This window comes from Otolemur garnettii, unplaced genomic scaffold, assembly GCF_000181295.1.
Source record: "Otolemur garnettii isolate 467f Iridium unplaced genomic scaffold, OtoGar3 scaffold00100, whole genome shotgun sequence".
NCBI lineage: Eukaryota > Metazoa > Chordata > Mammalia > Primates > Galagidae > Otolemur > Otolemur garnettii.
This window is the reverse complement of record NW_003852495.1, coordinates 2,923,840-2,943,600: the sequence shown is the minus strand read 5'-3', so window position 1 is coordinate 2,943,600 and position 19,761 is coordinate 2,923,840. Positions and strand designations below refer to the sequence as shown.

The following is a 19,761-nucleotide window of genomic DNA, read 5'->3' as shown; positions in this document are numbered from 1 at the left end:
TAATTTAGGACTTACATCAACTTTAAGAGAAGGCGCTTATCCTATTTTAAAGATAAGGGAAAAAAAAGATTCAGGTTAAGGAAATGATCCAAGGTCACATAGGTAATAAGGAACAGAGTGTGGGACAGAAGCCAAGTGTGTCCAACTTTTAGGCCTTTTTATAAAAATTTGGATGCAATCATTATTATGTTTACCTTCTCACTGGGAGAGAATGCACGTAGTTTAGGGTGCAGTCCTGAGATGGTGACTTTTCGCCCGGAATCCACGTACAGGGGTAGGTAGGTTGCTTGCTAGTTCATTTAGAAGTAGTATATTAGGTTCATAGTCATTGAGCTAATTTGGTTAAACAGGTCTGAATTTAAGAATTCTGTAGTCAAAAAATTTTACTTGATTGCTGTTTCCAGAGGTTTTAATGTTTGTTTGTTTGTGGTTGTTTTGGAAACTAGTATTTAGCAAAGGGAATTTGACCTGTTGTTTAAATAATTGAATGTTTCAGCTTTTGAATCTCAGGTTAAGGACAGAAACATTGTGATAAATTCTCTGGTTAAGAACAACAAATATTGTTTATTTATAAACAGAATTTCTCACATTTATTAGCCACATTTCAGCTTTATAGAAATTTTCAGCAAAGAAAGTCATACTTTTCCAGAAGATGGCACTGTAAGAACACCATTTTGGTTTCTGGCTGTAGGAATGCAAGAGGATTATACATTTAAATTATGGCCTGAGTCTTTGTTATTCTGTGTGTGTCTGTGTGTGTGTCTGTGTACCGGTGTGTTTATTATCTGTTTGAAACATAAAACTGTTAGGAAGTGTAATAAAATGCCTTTCAAAAATCATACACCTTTAAAGATAAGTTATCTAATCCCATTACATGATCCATATATTCCTGTTTTATTGAGAAAACAGGGATTAATGATAATTATTCTGTTCTTTATTAAATTTCTATGTTTCCAAATTTCATTGTTATAATTCAGAGCAAAGCTAAAAATTATATCTTTTCTTTTCAGTCACATTCAAAGTACATCAGCAAAAACATGGTAGTATTTTAGAGACTCTAGCAGTAGAATAAAATTCTTATATGGAACAATTTACATTGTTATCAGTAACAATAAAATAATAAATAATAATGACATTTTGGTTGATTTCTCAGTTGTGGCTGAATACCAAAAATAAGTTTAATCAGTTAATGTTGAAAATGAATATTTAGTTTTTAACAATATTCTCTCAATTTAATTTCATATAATTTTCTAGGCTACCTTGTTAGTTATATTTGTAAATTTCTACTGTGTTCTCGTGTGGTTTGTTATTTGGTGATTGAAACCTTTATTGAGTTTTAACACCTCTTTTGAGTATCTTTAAGTTTATTTAGCAACTCACTTTCCTTACTTTGTCAATGATGAATGCTGGGTTTGGAATTGTAAGAGCAAAGATAGACCTGAACGTGATCAACATGTGTTAAGGAAAAAATAAAGTAAAAAGAATTTGATTTCAGCTCTATCTAGATTATATTTTAATAATTTTAATATGTATTTTCAAAGATTTTTATAACTATATAGTAGTTACTATATAATTCTATATGCTTTGTTAAAAATATGAGTTTTAAGATCAGTTTTTGGTTAAAATTCTTGTTTTAAACTCCATAGCATAAAATAAAAACCTATTAATAATATTTGATTGTGTTTGCATCACTTTAAAACAAACAGTTCATAGTGACATTTTCATGTGCTAGAATATTTAGAGTTCCATGTGTGTTAAAGGTGGAATAGTCTCAGTCTCTAGAGAATCAAGAAGAGCATACTTTGAGCGTTAGCAGTGTTATAAAATTCTGCCCAGGGCAGTTGTTTACAGTGTAAGGTCTTCATAGAAAACTCCCCACTCCCCTAACTCTTAGTTTTTTCTCTATAGTTATAAAACAAGGATTGTGGGTTTTTTTATTATTGATCACAGTAATATTCAAAATGATAATTATAATGTTGACTTCCTATTAAGAGTACTTTTTTCCGAAGAATAAAGGACAAACAAATCTCATCCTATTCGTTTTGTTTCCACTGTCGTTCTCGGGAGTCCAGGTGGCATTCTCTTTCTCATTTTTTGTCTCTCACTCTTTCCAACTTAGAATGAGAAATTCTAACAGCATTGCTAAGGATCAAGTCAGGATGACTTTCAAATCCTTAAAGTGGGAAATATTAGAATATTCAAGACTGCTTTTATAAAATAAACATTCCCCTAAATTTGTAAAAACTTTGATTAAAGACATGTAATTTCAAATATAATATGAACAGAAATGAAGTTAATATCCCCCTTTTTTTTAGTTGAGTGGATTGTCTTTTTATTTTAGGATAAACATGTGCTCACAGTCGTGACTATTGAAAGGATGCTGGAAAGGCTGAAAAAATCAAATGAACTTTTAGAACTCATTCTTAAAGGACTTAATGAGTATTTGGAAAAGAAACGCCTCTTCTTTCCCAGATTCTTTTTCTTGTCGAATGATGAACTTCTTGAGATACTATCTGAGACTAAAGATCCCACTAGGTAAGTAAACTTATGTGTTGAATTTATTGCTTAAATTAAATCTTTAGAATAAGGTAGAACATAAATATATAATCATATTTATATAATAATTTTTTCAGAATAGTTTATTACCAATGATCAGCTTTGAATAATTATTTAAAACATAAATAACATCATTGAATGACACTTCTCCCAAATGTGATCAACCTCGAATGGATTTTTTTATTTTATCACCTTTTCTTATAGATTTTTGAGAACACATGAGTCTTACATCACATTCAGAATAAAAGCCAGTGCCCTCACAGTGCCTTGCAGCGACTCACACAGATCCACCCCGCATTATCCCTCCCGTTCATTTCCTACTAGTTTGCTTGCTCATTCTACCTACAGTTCACTAGCCTTTGTGTAGTTCCCCATTAAAGGGGCAGACTCCCCTCGCAGTGAGCTGTCCTCTTTGCCTAGGATGCTCTGCAATCAAAGGTCCATAAACCTTCTTCCTTTATCCCCTAGAGGTCTTTGTGGAAAACTGCTCAAACATCTGCCATTCAGGGAGGCCTTCTCGGACCACCACATATGAAACGGCAGCCCCGCTAGCCCTCACCAGCCACCCTGACTGGACTTATCTTCCCTGCCTTATTTCTTTCCGCTTGCTTGTCATTTGGCGTCTCTATAGTTTACTCATTTTTTTACTGCTTGTTTTCTTTTAGTAAAATGTAAGCTCCATCATGGTAGCAGTTTTTCTACTTTTTTCTCCCTGTTGATTCTCTAATCCTTAGAAGAAAATCTGATAGATATTTGTTAAACAAATTCATTAATTTTGTATCATGTGCCTTCAAAGTAGGAGACAAGAAAATTCAGGCAAAAAGCTAGATTTAGGCTCAGATTTCCATCCTAGTTTTTATACTCTGCTTCTTTTTGACCATTTGAAAGATGAATGAAACTGGTTATTGGTAATGTGCCAAAAATGAGGGATTTATTCGGTCCCATCTATGTTACATTGAATAGACTAACAGTTGGGTACTGTCAAAGCAGCTGATTTAGTGAACTGCAGGCACTTAAAGCAGTACACCTAGTCTACAATTTTTAGGTAGTCTCTGAAGATCCCAGTTGAAATGACTACTTTTGTGCATCTGAAGATTATTCAGATTAATGTACTTATCTGTTAGTCAAGACTGATTTGCTCCTGATGTTACTTTCACCATCTTTGAATTCATTGTGTTGAAGACAAAGCCTTATAGATATCTCCATAGCTCTTACTATATTGTATGTTTACAGATCTTTTTGTGATTATTCGATTAGTTCTGACTTCTTACTAGACAATAGAATCCTTGTAGGGAAAGATTCTGCTTTTTGTTTGTTTTGGTTTGGGGGGGTGTTTGGTTTTTGCTTAGTATTTCACTACTAGCAACAACTAGCGTAGACCTAACTCTTACCACACATTTATGAATTTTATTTTATTTACTTTTTTAAATTTGAGACAGAGTCTCATTCTGTTCCCTGGGTAGAGTGCCATGGCATCTGAGCTCTCAGCAACATTAAACTCATGAGATCTTCTTGCCTCAGCCTCCCAAGTAGCTGTGATTATAGGTGCCCACCACAACACCCTACTCCTGAGCTCAAGTGTTCCACCTGCCTTGGACTCCCAGAGTGCTAGGATTACAGGTGTGAGCCACTGTGCCAATCCACATTTATGAATTTTACATGAAGATTGGTACACAAAAAACAAAGGCATTCAAGAAATTGTTTTAATTTGATTAATTCTCTTTAAAACTTTTTTCCTGGCAGGGTGCAACCTCACTTAAAGAAATGTTTTGAAGGAATTGCAAAGGTGGAATTCACAGAAACTTTAGACATTACTCATATGAAGAGTAGTGAAGGAGAGGTCGTGGAACTTATAGAGACCATTTCAACATCCAAAGCCAGAGGTCAAGTGGAAAAATGGTTGGTTGAGTTAGAGAGAGCTATGATTAAATCCATCCACAAGGTAATCAGTTATATTTATTATTTTTAGAAAAGAATGATCAAGTAGTAATGTCATAATATCATGAATATATATATCACTGACCAATGAACTGTTATTTAGACAGAAATGAAGGCAAACATGATAGATAACTTGAAGGCAAAGAGATCATCTACGATTGTAATTTTTTAGTGACTCACTTAAAAAGTAAGACAAAATGCCCTGCAAGCTACAGAGAACTTGTGCTTTAGTACTGCACCTGTCTCATTCCTTGTGGCCACATGCTAGTTTCTCTTGTTATTACTTAGATCCCCTCTGTTCTACGGTCTGTCTTTAGTCTTGCCTTGGAAGCACTTCTCCACAGGTTCACATTGATCTCCTTGACATGTATGGATCTTTTTGTTCTGTGAGTATATAAAACACATACCCAATGGTGGAAACCATGTATACTTCCTGAAATTAATAACAACTTCATGTTCTCCACGTCCCATAAAATATACTGTCAGCTCAATCATTTGTAATTATGTTAATAGAAAATTTCAAGTCATCCCAACAAAGTTCTTTTTTTTTTTACTATAATGTAAACTTACCATTTAAGTTCTTTATCAAGAATGAAATTCATGATTGAGCAGGAGAGTATGAGGGGGGCAGAATTCATTAAATCATTTAAAATTCTTTTTTTTGGATTCTCCCACACATTATTAGAAAAATTTGTTGGATCAGGTGTTTAATATTAAATTGCCCTGTGTCTTAATGTTTCTTTTTCCTCTTAAATAAGGTTTACATTTCCCTGCATAATACTATATTTTCTAGAAAATGTAAAAATATTTTAGACAATTTTCTCTTTCCTCCTTCTTGTGAATTATATTACAATGAGTATACATATACCTTGTTTCTTAGATTGAATTATTTATTTTCTTATGAAAACTCTTCATGTGTAGGACCATTGGGCCAAAGAGGATGAGTTTCATAGGCTTTGATAAGTGTTGACAAATAGCATCACCATTTATGTGGCCATTAACAATGTAAATAAATTCCACTTTGTCTACTATGTGGTAGCATTTGATTGAGTTACATGATTTTCTAATTGATACAGTATACAGCAACAAGTCATTTTTTAGGCATAACTGCTACTATTTCAATTATTATTTGAATTTTATTTGTCAAAGTATTTAGAGACAATATTTTTATTGCCAGTTCTGACCATTAAGATATGATGATAAGAAATGTTTAGGAAATAAATATATACTCAAAATGTTCATGTGTTTGTGTTGGTAAAATAGCCAAGCAAAAGCAATAATAAATATTGCAAATAGGATAAATATGTTACTGTGTTGTGCTCCATGTATTTGCATGCTTGTAAGGCTACCGCATATGTAAGATATTATTCTATGCATGCCACATCTGTAGTATATATGCTAAACAGATATAATAGACTTTATGTATGTACAATATGGTAGAACTTTGTATAATGATTCTCCTCATATGACTATTATAGAAATCCCTTTCTGTGATTTAATGGCTTTAGTGGCTTCCTCTTATTCTCCTCGCATGCATCTAGACCACGTATTTACTCCATCTTCTCGGCATTTCTTAGCTATGCCTTTCTATTCTTTTCTTTGTTTCTTCCATCTCTGAGTTGTCCCCTTTCACCTGCCCTTTCTGTGGCTTCTTGCTTTTAAAATGTCTTTATTATCAATAGCTGGCACTCTGCCCTTTATCTTTGTTCAGTTCCATAAATATCCCAGTGAGACTAGAAATTCAGAAAGGTTTTAACTATCCTTATATGTTTCTCAGAAAAATCTAATGTTGACGATCTTTTCTGAAATTTAAACAGTAAAATATATACCACCTGACAGATGACATTACTATTTTTGGTTCATGTGTACAATAGAGTATGGTGTTTCCCAGTGATGGTTGGTAGAAAAATAGATGTATCAGTTCACCAAAATATGTAGCAAAGTACACAAATTAGACTTCCTGACCTTACAACTATCAACTGTCCATGAATGAATGACACAGTTGTCTCTGTCATCACTGGCTTGAGCATCAAACTACAGGATTAAGAAGGAGTGAGGTCTGGAAACACAGGAGGAACTTTAAAGGGGTTGTGTGGTTTGCCTGAGTGTGCATGTATACACCCTCAGAAGGCTGTGTGGAGATCTGATTAAATTAAATGAAAATAATTATCTGTGAATGTGATGGATCTTCTTTTGGAATTATTGAATTTATTCATACTTGTTCAGTACAAATGAATCTAGGATATCTTTGGCTACAATTGTTCAAATGAATATTGATATTATTGGTGCATACAAATTTTTAATGTATCAGTAAAATAAAATATCATGTAATGTTTCTTGCTTTGATCACAGGTATATGAATAAACTTGAATTTAAATGGCTCTAATCACATGCATTAAGTGAGTTTTTATAATTGGTTAAGAATGTAATGAGAAGTTGAGCAGATTAAATTAATCCAGTTTAAGATTTTAGCTCTTCACTATACACATGTATAGCTTTTAAGAAACTGTTAATCTTCAGCATTTTATTTTTCAATTAGGTAATTGGAGAAGCGATTTCTGCCTACATAAAATATGAACGGATCCACTGGGTACGGGATTGGCCCGGACAAACTGTTCTTTGTGTATCCCAAATTTTTTGGACACTAGAAGTACAAACAGCTATTCCAAAGGGGCAAGAGGTAAGCTTTTATTACCCCTAATTTTTCAGCATTTTTCAACAGTTACTATCACCAGAATATACTTATCTGAAAAACAAAATGACGACAATTCACTCAAAAGGATCTACATTATGCTGCAAGCCAAATTATATATTTTTAAATAAAAATTGCATATAACAAATATGTAGGAAAAACTTGTACAAATAACTACTTGAAAATATGTTTAAACCATCTGTTTATTCACAGTATATAAAAGTCAAGAGCATTTGAGCCTCAAAATCTTACTATGTAAATTTTTATGCCATTAAAAACAGGGAATAATAGAACTAAGAAATTCAGAAAGATTAAGGCAGAAATAAAGTAATATAATCTTCTTTTATGCCTTGAGTAAAACTGCCCTACACAGATAAGGCATCCGTTGACTAATTTTGACTATTTTTAATACGTAACTACTAATATTTTGAGTGTTGCTTAGATTTAAATATTTAAGCATTCTAATATAATTTTAGATTTTAATTTAATATTATTAATTGGATTGTTATTAATTAAAAATCAGAATTATATTCAATGCAACAGTCCTATCTTTGAGATAGGAATTCAAGCAAGTCAACTTTAAGTTGATTGATGGGGTCAACTAAAACCTAGCAATGGAGATTTTTATGTAAAATTTGATATGTTTTTGACTCTAAGGTATTGTTGAACAGGGGTTTGAGATGAACACATGTTCTTTAAAGACAGGCAGATCCCAAAGAGGAAAGGGCTGGATACACATGCTTAATTCACTCCAGCTTCCCCACAGGTCACTTCTCTGCAGGAAGAAATAAGCAAACAGGAGAAGAAGTCAAGGGTTTTCAGGAAAAGGTCTTTTTTCATGAAAACCAGAGCACGGGGGCTTGAGCGTTTCCCTAATAGCAGTAAGACCCTGTCATTACCTCTGCGCCCTTGGCTATCTCTCCCAGTGTTCATTTTTCTTTTTCCCACAGTGGGTTCAGAGAATCCATTTTACATTTTTTTCCTTTTAAGCTGCTACTCACCTATCTCCTGGCACAGAGATTTCTCCAGCACCCAGGTAGGCTACTGGGGAATATGTAGCCTACTGGGCTCTCCCCCTTGCCAGTTCATGTGATTAAACATGGATGAGACAGAAAACTTCACTTGTCAGTATTTATGGAGCAAATTAATAGCAAATTAAGCATGTAAAGATAGAAATGAAACAATATTTAAGCACTAACCCTGTGAAAAAGGGCTTCCTTGAAAGTAGTAATTTAAAAAGATAAAATATTTCAAAGAACAAAAGTGCCCCCTAGAGAAGCAACTGGCAGTCCCTAGCTCTATTTACACTTTTTCTCATTCTTGGAAGTTGTTGTTTTTAGTTTCATTGCCACCACTTGGCAATGGTCATAACAGAGTGAACCTACTCAGTGTACAACATTTGATGATTATTTTCAGAGTGGAAAAAGCAGCCATATCAGTCTGCTAGAATGTATGGACACTTCCCTGAAGCACAGTGGTTTTTTATCGATTATAATTTGATTTTCACCACAAACTCTCTTCTCTGTTGTAATTTTCTCATTAGATCTGTCTACTAGAAAAAAGATTCCAAAGCAAGCCTAGTCCTCAGAACTGGCATCAGTTCATTATAAACAAAAACGTTCAATGTTTTGTTTATTAGTATTTTTATATTTCAAGTGTAGGGTGACCAGATTTTAACATCGGTAAGGCGGGACAACAAGGCCGGGGGGCAGGGCAGGGCCTGACAACAATGCAAACTTTGATAAGCTGTTCTCGATAATCACTTCTCAGCAATTATTTGTTATTATTACAGTTTAACATTATAAAATAATATAAAACTCATATTCTGGCAAAATAGCCACATGGCAGCCAAAAACCATATATTCCCTTCTTGTTCTCCTGCCCGTTCGTGCATTCTTTCCAAAAATCGGGACTTTTTAAAACGCCACAGGACATGGGACAAATTGTTGAAAAGCGGGACTGTCCCACCAAAAGCAGGACGTCTGGTCCCCCTATACAAGTGGCACAAACCTCACTCAGAGAGCTCGCACAAGAGTACTAGAAGGACACAGAGGAAGAAAGGAAGAGTCGTCAGAGTCGGGATCTCAGGGCTTTGCTGCTGGAGCAGTCTCTCTCTCAAGTGTCTCTCTCACACCCCTACTGGGTCCGGACAGGCTTTACCCTCAGAGAGGATGGAAGCCTGTGGTAGTTTCAGACTGGCATTTCCACAGCCCACCATGCCTAGTGCAAAGCCCTTATTCTCTCAGTCTGTACAGCAGTCCAAGGGAAGAATGATGATGGTTCTGGTTGAGTCCCACATCCTCTCCTTAATGTTGCCATGGTGACCGGGCAATATGCTTGACAGCTCCAACAGAGCCATGGAGAAGAGATAAGATATAGAAAAAGAAAAGGAAAGAACGACAGGTAGACATAAATCCCATCTATCCACTGTATCTGGCCAGATTGAGCTTGTTCACCTACTATCTTTGTAGTAAAAAAATCAAACTGCTTATCATAAAATTATGTCATGTGGAAAATCATGATTAAAATGCAGAGATTGTCTGTAGACCTGCTTATTTAAAGTATTTTTGTTTGTAATGATTCTGATAACACTAGGAATTCATATCTTATTTTCTTTTCTTTCAGGCTCTTGAGCAATACTTGGAAAAATGTAACGGACAAATTGATGATATTGTTACTTTGGTGCGTGGCAAATTGTCCAAACAGAATCGTGTCACTCTGGGAGCACTCGTGGTACTGGATGTTCATGCTAGAGACGTCCTCTCGGTACTTGTGCAGAAAAAAATTAGTGATGAGTCTGACTTCGAATGGTTGAGTCAGCTTAGGTACTATTGGCAAGTAAGTGTTATCACTAAATGTTACTGCACAGCAATTTTAACTTACTGTATTTTAATTTGTGCTTGCTTGCTTACATAGGAAATAGTAGCATTAATACAGGGTCATTTTGCTGATGGCTGACTATAAACAAACAAACATTTCTGCACATTGAAGATTAAGCTGCTAATAGCTATAGCTACATCATCTGTATTGATATATACTTGCGAATGTATAATTACATACAAAAATATATACACACACAGCGATCACAAAAACTGTGAATAGTTACTGAAAATTACTCATTTTAAATGAGTCATTACACTTGCTGAATCTGCAAAATGCTGGGGCTAGTCAGTTTAAAATTGTGTTTTTAGATTCCAAATGCATCTAAAGAATGTACAAATCCAACTCTTTTTAGTTTAAGTTAGTCATTAACATTTTCTCTAGATCAATGGGAGAAACCAGGAACATAATCTGGAAGGAAGGTTCTTATCAAGGCCTCCAGGTGGATAATGATGGTGAGAATGACAGGGAATGGAGGAGGATCGGGGCTGTTAGTACAGTGGACCAGCCTGGGCCTGTCACATGTGGATAGAGACCACTGATGTCTGAGACACAGACTTAGAAGTTTTCATCCCAGGGTTTTGTGGAAGTCTTGAGAGTATGGGGTGGGAGGAGAGGAGAAACAGGAACCAGCATCCTGGAAACAGCTTGAGGGGCAGTACATTTAGTAGTTAGGAGCTCAGCCAGGGGAATCATCATTTCAAATGTTGGGTCCTCCCCTTGCCAAATGTCTAACCTTGGACAGGTTACTCCTTCTCGTTACGCATCAGTTTCTTCATCTGTAAAATGGTGATAATACCCATTATGTAGGAAAAAGAGAATGATTAAACATTTAGACAACATAAGGGATAAATCCTAAAATATTCTATGGGAATAACTGAAACCAGTATCTTCCATTGCTTATTCATGGAAAGTAGATACTGAATTCTACTGAATCAAATGATGTCTGAAAAGTGAGTTTTAAAGAGGTTGTCTACATTATGATTATCAATTATTAAACAGCTTGAGATTTATATTATTTAAAATTTTGCTATTTAACTTTTTATCTGACTCATCCTAGGAAAATCATTTGGAGACAAAGATGATCAATGCTGGTTTGCGGTATGGGTATGAATACCTGGGTAACTCTCCTAGGCTAGTTATTACTCCACTCACTGATAGATGTTACAGGTAAATATTTTTGTTTAAGGACTCATTGGAAATAACTTTCACTCTCACTTATACCACTGATTTCTTTAAAATATTAATATCAAATTATCTTTTATACTGTAAATTTATCCTGTATTTTTTTCCCTAGACCCTTAATTTTCCTTTCAGCTTTATCTTCATTTTCTTCCTCTGCTGGCTTCTTCCTCTCAGCTCTAGTGATCTAAGTATTATCAAGCATCACTGTTGTTTTTGACACTGTGACTCCTTTTCTCCTGAAACTCTCTGACTTCCTTTTGTATCAATTGAGCAATCTTGTTCCTTTCCTAGGAACACTGACTTTTCTAGAGTTCCGTTTTAATGTGGTGATTTTTCTCATGCCTCATGTTTTCCTGAATGTTCTCAGCCACTCTATATCCTGAAGACCGACATGGCCACCTCTAGCCCAGGTCTCTCTTATAAGCTTTTGCTGTACACATGCCTATAGGATATCTCCATTAGATATCTCATAGGTATTTACATTTACCTTTCTTCCAAAAGCAAATTTACCATTTACCTCCTAAAGTAGCATAACCTCCTCTATTCCCATCTCAGAATATGGCAGTGCTTAGCTATTGCCCCAGTCATCTTTACAAATACCTCGCTTTGTCCTTGATTCTTTCTCAGTTCTTCCCATCTAGACATGCTCACTTAAGTCTCACTAATTTAACTGAATTACATTCATTTTTAAATTTTATTTTACTTTTTTTTATTAAATCATAACTTTGTACATGGATCCATTTATGGGGGTCAGGATACTGCTTCAATATACAATGTGAAATGCATACATTGAACTAAGTAACACATCAATCACAATTATACTCATTTATAAGTACAGTATCTCTCTTTCTCAGTACAATATCTCAAGAATGGAAAAAAAAGAATCCAATATACTCCATACTACTATGAAATCAATATATAACTACCTACACACTCATACGAATGGCAAAACATAACTATAATCCAAAAGTAGGAGGCAAGAGGAGAGAGAGGGGAGGGGAGGGAGAGTATTTGGGGGGACCTCAGCTAATGTGCATGATGCAATGGTACATTTCAGATTTATTTTACTTTTTATTCTCTTCCTTTTTTGAAAAAGATAGATACTTTAAAGAGCAGTTTTAGATTTATAGAAAAGTTATGCATAAATTACAGGGAATTCTTAACCCCCCCCACCACCATTTATCCTTTTATTGACATCTCACATTGGTGTGGTACATGTTACAATGGATATACCAATATGATACATTCTTGTTAACCAAAGTTAACAATTATATTAGGATCCACCATGTTAGGTAGTCTTATGGGTTTTGACAAATGCCCAGTGTCATGTGTCTACCATTAAAATATCATACAGAATAGTTTCACTGCCCAAAATATGCTTGTGCTTCACACATTCATCCTGCCTCCCTTCTCCATGAACTCATATGATCTTTTTTATCTTTCTCCCTCTTTCTCTCTCTAAAATATATATATTATGGTCATACTTGAGAATGTCATATAGTACTTGAAATCATAGAGACTATCTTCTTTCACTTAGCAGTACATTTGAGGTTCCTCCATGTCTTTTTATTGCTTGATAGCTCATTTTCTTAATCATCAAATATATGGATGGATGTGCTATGTACCATTTACCTGTTAAAGGACATCTTGATTGCTTCCAACTATTGGTGATTGTGAATAAAGCTGCCACAGATATTTGTGTTCAGGTTTTTGTGTGGGCATAAGTTTTCAACTCATTTAGATAAATACCCAGGAGCATGATTGCTAGATCATATGGTAAGCCTCTGTTAATCTTTCTGAGAAACTGCCAAACTGTCTCCTGAAGTGGCTGTGCTTGGAAGTACATTCTCATTCCCACCAGCAATTAATGAGTGTTTCTGCCGCTCCACATCTTGCCAGTATTTGATGTCAGTATATTGGATTTGTTGTCAGTATATTGGATTTTAGCCATTCTGATAGATGTGTAATGGCATCTCATTTTGCTTTATTTTATAATTTCCTAATGACATATGATGTTAGCTATCTTTCCATATGCTCATTTTCATTTGAGTATCTTCTTAGGTGAGGTGTTCATCAAATCTTTTTCACATTTTGTTCATTTTCCTATTGTTGAATTTGAAGAGTTCTTTGTATATTTTGGACAAAAGTTCTTTATCTGATTTATTGGGTCTTGCTGGGTTGCCCAGTCTAGTCTCAGATTCCTGGTCTCAAGTGATCATGTAGCCTTAGCTTCCCAAAGTGCTAGGATTATAAGCATGAGCCATTGCATGAAGCCTGATATATTTTTAAAAATATTTTCTTCTAGTCTGTAGCTTGTGTTTTCATTCTCCTGTCATGGAGAAGTTTTTTATCTTTATGAAGTCCAGATTTTCAATTTTACATTCACAGATTATAATTTTTGGCAATATATCTAAAAAGTCATCATCAAACCAAGGTCATCTAGATTTTCTTCCATGTTATTGTCTAGAAGTTGTATAGTTTGTGTTTTACATTTATGTATATGATTTACTTGAATTAATTTTTGTGTGTAGATTAATTTTTTGCACATAGATATCCAATTGTTTCAGTGCCATTTGTTGAAAAGATTGTCCTTTCTCCATAGAATTGCCCTTGCTTCTTTGTCAAAGATCTGATTTTATTTTAGAAATGTGTTAGGGATTTGGAGTCTACATCTTTCTTTCCTCCAGAGCACCCAAAGAGCTAAAGTAATAGAAAATAAAGTATCAATTTATGAATGGCTAAGCAAGTATCTGATCCTCAACTCAAAGCTCTCAAGCACAATCTAGACTGAAGAAGGTCGCCTAGCCCTAAGGTGACTAATTCTTTCCTTCTCCCTACAGCTAAGAGTGCTTTCTATGTGGGTGAAGAGCTGCATTCAAGAGAAAGAATAGTGGATTCATCTCACCAGTTGCATATGGGGAATGAAAGCCACACAGTGACCCTTCCTACTATTTAAACAGGGTTCCATTAATGACAGGATTTGACCTCCTTAGGATAGAGAGAAATTGGAAATTTTGGCATAGTTCCCTTCAAATGGTCGGCATAGCCAACATGAGAAGAAGGGTAGAAGGATTCCACCCAGTGCTGTTTTCTCTGGTTGACTCTAATAGCACCACCCTACTAACTATTTACATATATTCCCACTTGTTATGTTCTAAGGTAGCATCTGAGAACCAACATGATATGTCCATTGCACTACCTTCCAGTAACATCAAACTCTTCCCTCACTCTGTACCTTTGCTCACACTGTTTCATTTTCAAGTTCTTCTTCATTTTGTTCCCCAGCAAACATGACTTAATTCCTACTTAATCCTTCAGGACCTCACCTCTTCTACGTGGCCTTCTCTGACATTCCTACCTACATTTAGAATTTCTCCCCAGTGCTTACCATAATACCTGATATCTTCTTCTGTCTCAGCACTCATGATAATACATTGAAATTACATTTTATATTATTGTAGTCTTTTCCTAGACAAAGATAGTGCCCTATTTTTTCCTCTACCTCTAGCACCAACACATTTCCTGGCATGAAGTAGGCATTTGATAACATGTATCAGACACCCATAAACTGAAGGACAGTTTTACATTATATTGCTTCCTAGAGAAAGATTAGAATTATAAATTTATTTTTTAAAAAGTAAGGCTTAAAGTTCTTTTAATATCCTTTTGGGACTTTGAGCCATGAAACTCAATTGTTCACCTATTTAAGAGTGCATGGCCACCTTGGTAATCCTAGCTGAAGAGTCAGCAAAATTGAGCCTATGGCAAATATGGCTTCCCACACCCCCAGGGGAGACTCACTGTGAACTCTAGGGTCAGAGAGGATTCAGCAAACCTCTCCACCCCACTGTGGCCCTAACCTAAGCATTTCCAGTCATCCCAAGAACACACTCTCGCCCTGACCCTGCTCTGACATCAGGAGATGCTCTAAGCATCCTCTTGGCTTGATACATTTTAGGCTGTGAATCAGCTCTCAGTTCCCGTGTTCTGCAAACTTCAGGGTGCAGACGGTGTGCCAGGCTTTCTGGGTAGTTCTCTGATGGTCGCTCAGTTAGCTTTAGCTTGGGAGAGGAAAATTGCTGCTCTTTCTGCCACCATACGGAGAAAAGTAAAAACACTACACACTACCAACTCTTTCCAAAGAAATCCTTACACCTGGCCTCTGATTTACAATCTTCCTATCCACTTTTTATTATGTATTTATTCCCTGATGACAGGTGACATGCCAGTCCAATTTCACTGTCCATAAGATATGATCTAACATTTATTGTTCTCAGCCTGATGCTTTAGTAAAAATTCTGAGACAGAAAGAGCATTATTTAATATATTATAAATTTACATATTTTCCTGTTAACATTTATATAGGTTTACTATAACATTTTTTCATTTTCTTTACTTATCATTTATTTTTATTTTGTCTTCTGGTTTAATTTTCTCCTTAGTAGGCCTGATGTTTCAGTAAGGCTGTGTAAGTAGCTCTATCAGTCTTTCATAAAAATGCCTCCTTTTTTGTTTTTACTCAATTATTAAAGGATAGATTAGCTAGGTATAGGACTATAGATGAACTATAATGTTTCCTCAGCCCGTTATACTCTTCTGGCCATCCATTACTATTCCTATGTAAGTTTATTATTCTAATTATTATTCCTTTGTAGGTAATTTTGAAGGTTTTTCTCTTTATTGTTCATTGTAATAGTCTAGATGTGGATTATTTATTCTACTGGGGCCTTTTTCAATTCCTGTCTTTCTTCAATTCTGAAAAATTCTGAGCCATTGCTGTTTAAATTTTGTTTTCCCCCCATTTCTTTCTATCCTTCCTCTGCGCCTCTCAAATTTTCTTTTGTTCTGTCTCTGTATTTCTTTATGTGATTTTCAGTGCATAATTCCCAATTCTCTTTTGTTGATTCTGCCATTTAATATGTTGATTGAGCTTTTAGAAGTCCAATGATTATATTTTTAATTGCTAGAATTTCAAGCCGTCTCTTTTATAAAATTGCCTTCTTTTTTTCCCTCTTACAATTTTCTAGGTTCTATTGCCTTTTATTTAAAATCTCTTTTAGTGTAACATCAGGATACAAAAGAGGACAGATGTCATGTATGTAATAACACTCCAAGACCTTTGTTCATTTACTTTTGCTGCAGCCAGTGTGACTCCAAACTGATTTCCCTCCCTTGAGCTTATTTTGGTAGAGGTTATTTCCCTATGCAGTATTGCTTGTTGTCATTTGTCAGAGGTGTCCAGGGGGAGTTTTATATTTACATTTGAGGAGGGCTCTAGAGTTTTCTCTTTTCTGGGATAACATTTTAACATTAATTTCTCAGATTGGTTAATGTGCCCATTGGTATTGGAAATTTGAAATTCTCTTTTCCTGATAAATGATGTAGGTTTTTCATGAATCCTTCCATGAAGGGTAAGTTTCCTTGCCCCTTCCCTAATTGACTTTTAATTTTTTTTCTCCAGTAAATTGCTGAAGTAATTCTAGCTCCAGTTCAGAGATAAGACTGCCTTTCAAGCTTTCTGGAATTTACATAGGTGAATCCATCCCAGCCCCCCCGACTTTGCTCAGTTTTCAGGGTTATTCTCTGTTTCTATGTGAGCACAAATATGTTCGTGTTTACATACAGATCCCCAAACAATCTTTTATTGTCCAATTACTTCTCCATCTTTGCATCTCTTCTGCATTGGTAATTTCTTTCATTCCTTCAAAAATGGTCATGTATTTTTTAAATTATTATTATTTTTTTAATTAACAGTTCTATATGCTTACAGTAGGGAAATCAGGGGTTCAGGGTCAGTTGAACTTGATTCTCTGTATTTGCTAGAAGTCAATATTGAATATCAAAAGTGAGTTTGTTTTGAATTTGTCGTAAAATATAATAACAAACAAAGTAATGGACTCCAAGATCTTACTTTGGTTAGTGGAAAGGAAGAAATTATTATGGCAAATTTTGTTCTCAGTGTAAATTTTTCCTGTCCTTAATATATGAAAAGGTAACATTTCAACAAAGATGATCTGTTTAATGAATTTCAGAACCTTATTTGGAGCACTTCACTTGCACCTTGGAGGAGCACCTGAGGGTCCAGCTGGTACTGGGAAGACTGAAACTACCAAGGATTTGGCAAAAGCTGTAGCCAAACAATGTGTTGTTTTCAACTGCTCTGATGGATTAGATTATTTGGCTCTAGGAAAATTCTTTAAGGTTTGAATTGATTCCTAATTTCTTTACAGTAGGATAATGGATCAAACAGGAAGTCTATTTCTAATGAAATGATTGAATGCAAGTAAAAGATTTACTGTAGCTTAAGTAAAAGTAAAAATGGAAGCTTATCTCATAATTCCCAAGTAAAGGGAGGTTTTAACAAATGTCTATTTGGGAAGGAGCTTACTTTCCAGTGCATTCTATAATGGATGCACTATAATTCTATAGTACTGACAGAAAAGAGTGGTGTTTCTTAAGTACATTGGAACAGATAATAGTTTGAGAACCACTATATCATGTAAAGGTTATGGAACTCCAAAGACTAAAACCTCTAGATCTTATTATCAGCAAGTTATTATGATTCAATAATCTACTTTTATAAACACATTCTAGTTGATCTTTTTCAGTGAGCTTGAAGTCCTTGTTTTATTATTTTTCTTTTTAAGAAAATTTTTTGATACATAATATATATACGTGTTTTCAGGATATGTGTGATTATAAATTAAATACATTCATATAATTTGTAAAGACTGAATTAGCGTTTTTTTCCCCCTCATCCTAAGTTAAATTCCCACTCCTAAGAGTGTATAAGATTGCTAGTTTGGAATTAAAGATGCCAAGTCCCTGACGATAAACCTATGATTATCTGGTCATTTTAGCAGCTTGTTGCTATAGCCTGTTATTTCTTAAAATGCTAGGTGGCACAAGTGAACACAAAATGATCCATCTGTAACTATAGGTTCATTCTTATTTATTTATGTTTATTGTAATATTCAAGTACATTCTAAAGATTCTGTAATGTTTTCTTTTCCACATTTTTCCAGAAAAAGTTAATATTTTTAAAAATAAACAAACTAACACAATAGAATATACCAACTGTAAGCCATGCAATAAATTTTTCCTGACTAAATTATGGCCTGATCATTACATAACAGATCTGGAGTTTAAAATTACTCCACATTTATGATGCTGAAACAATTAGAAAAAGATTTTTAAAAGGTTAGAATTATAATTAATAAAATGCCAAGGAAACATTTGAATGACTAATTAACATTTTGATTCATCTTCTGTAATGATTAACAACCTTTTTGTAATGATTATTTTAAGAAATAAATAATAAAACTAATGGATTTAGCATGTAGTGGATCTCATTCTATTCCTAAATGTTTAAGGAAATATTTGCCCTATTTTACTCAGTATTTTAATCTATATAATTTTTAAAATTATTTTATTTAGATTTATATACTTAATAGTATTTAATTGGGTTATTGATATTTATGAATTATGAATGCCTTTTTTGTGTTAGGATTGTGCCAAATAATAGGGATACAAAATTAGAAAAACAGAGTTCTTACTATTAAGAACCTCACATTTTGTGTAACTGTTGGAATATGTGACTTCCTAAGAATTCTGTTCTCTATGATTTCTAATTATGCATTAGAAGTCAAAGTCATAGATAGTGTCCTCTGTAAATAAAGGAAATGTACTGTTCTTTGACATGCATAGAGTTCCTGTTCAGTATTCTTTCAGAAGAATGAACTGTGTACAAGTCCAAGGCCAACTCTAATTAGTGGTGTGGCTTTGTGCTGATTATTTAGCACCTCATATGGTACAGTCTTAGTCTGCTTGCATAAAAGATATATACAAAGTGCCATAAATCATGCCTGGCATATACAATGTAGTCAATGAAAAACACATACACACATATTATCAAATGTATGTTCAATAAAATATTTGTTGAATTTTGTAATGTTTTTAAAAAGTAAATCTGAGTTGAGCATAGGGATGCCCTCCTGTAGGTAGTCCCAGCTATTAGCCAGGCTAAGGCAGGAGGATTGCTTGAGCCCAGGAGTTTGAGGCTTCAGTGAGGTAGGATGATGCCATTGCACTGTAGTCTGGGTATAGAGGGAAACTTTGTCTCAAAACAAAGCAAACAAAAAAAGTAAATATGAATTCAGATGAAACTTCTAATGCTTAATTTTCCAGCTTTTTCTTATGACCAAATGGCACATATTTGTGAGGCAGCTGTGGGTTATAATTGCAAATTGGGGCCTTAAACTGTTAGTTAATTGGATTATTTATGTTGTTTGCTTGTTTTAGAGACAGCCTCTCACTCTGTTGCCCCAGGCTAGAGTGTGTCAGCTTACCTTACAGCGACCTCAAACATATGAGCTCAAGTGATCTTCCTGCCTTGGTCTCCTGAGTAGCTAGGACTATAGGCTCTTTATTTATTTATTTATTTTTTTGAGACAGAGCCTCAAGCTGTCCCCCTGGGTAGAGTGCTGTGGCATCACAGCTCACAGCAACCT

General features: G+C 34.7%; 1 protein-coding gene across 1 annotated transcript in view; it reads left to right on the top strand.

Annotated features, from left to right (window-relative positions):
* DNAH7 (dynein axonemal heavy chain 7) overlaps positions 1–19,761 on the top strand; it is a 272,843-nt gene that overhangs the window by 89,572 nt on the left and 163,510 nt on the right. The window contains exons 19-24 of the mRNA XM_003796072.2: positions 2,342–2,535; positions 4,300–4,498; positions 7,034–7,174; positions 9,812–10,024; positions 11,127–11,236; positions 17,284–17,452. Of these exons, the coding sequence (XP_003796120.1) occupies positions 2,342–2,535; positions 4,300–4,498; positions 7,034–7,174; positions 9,812–10,024; positions 11,127–11,236; positions 17,284–17,452 (1,026 nt within the window). The remainder of the gene's footprint in view (positions 1–2,341; positions 2,536–4,299; positions 4,499–7,033; positions 7,175–9,811; positions 10,025–11,126; positions 11,237–17,283; positions 17,453–19,761) is intronic.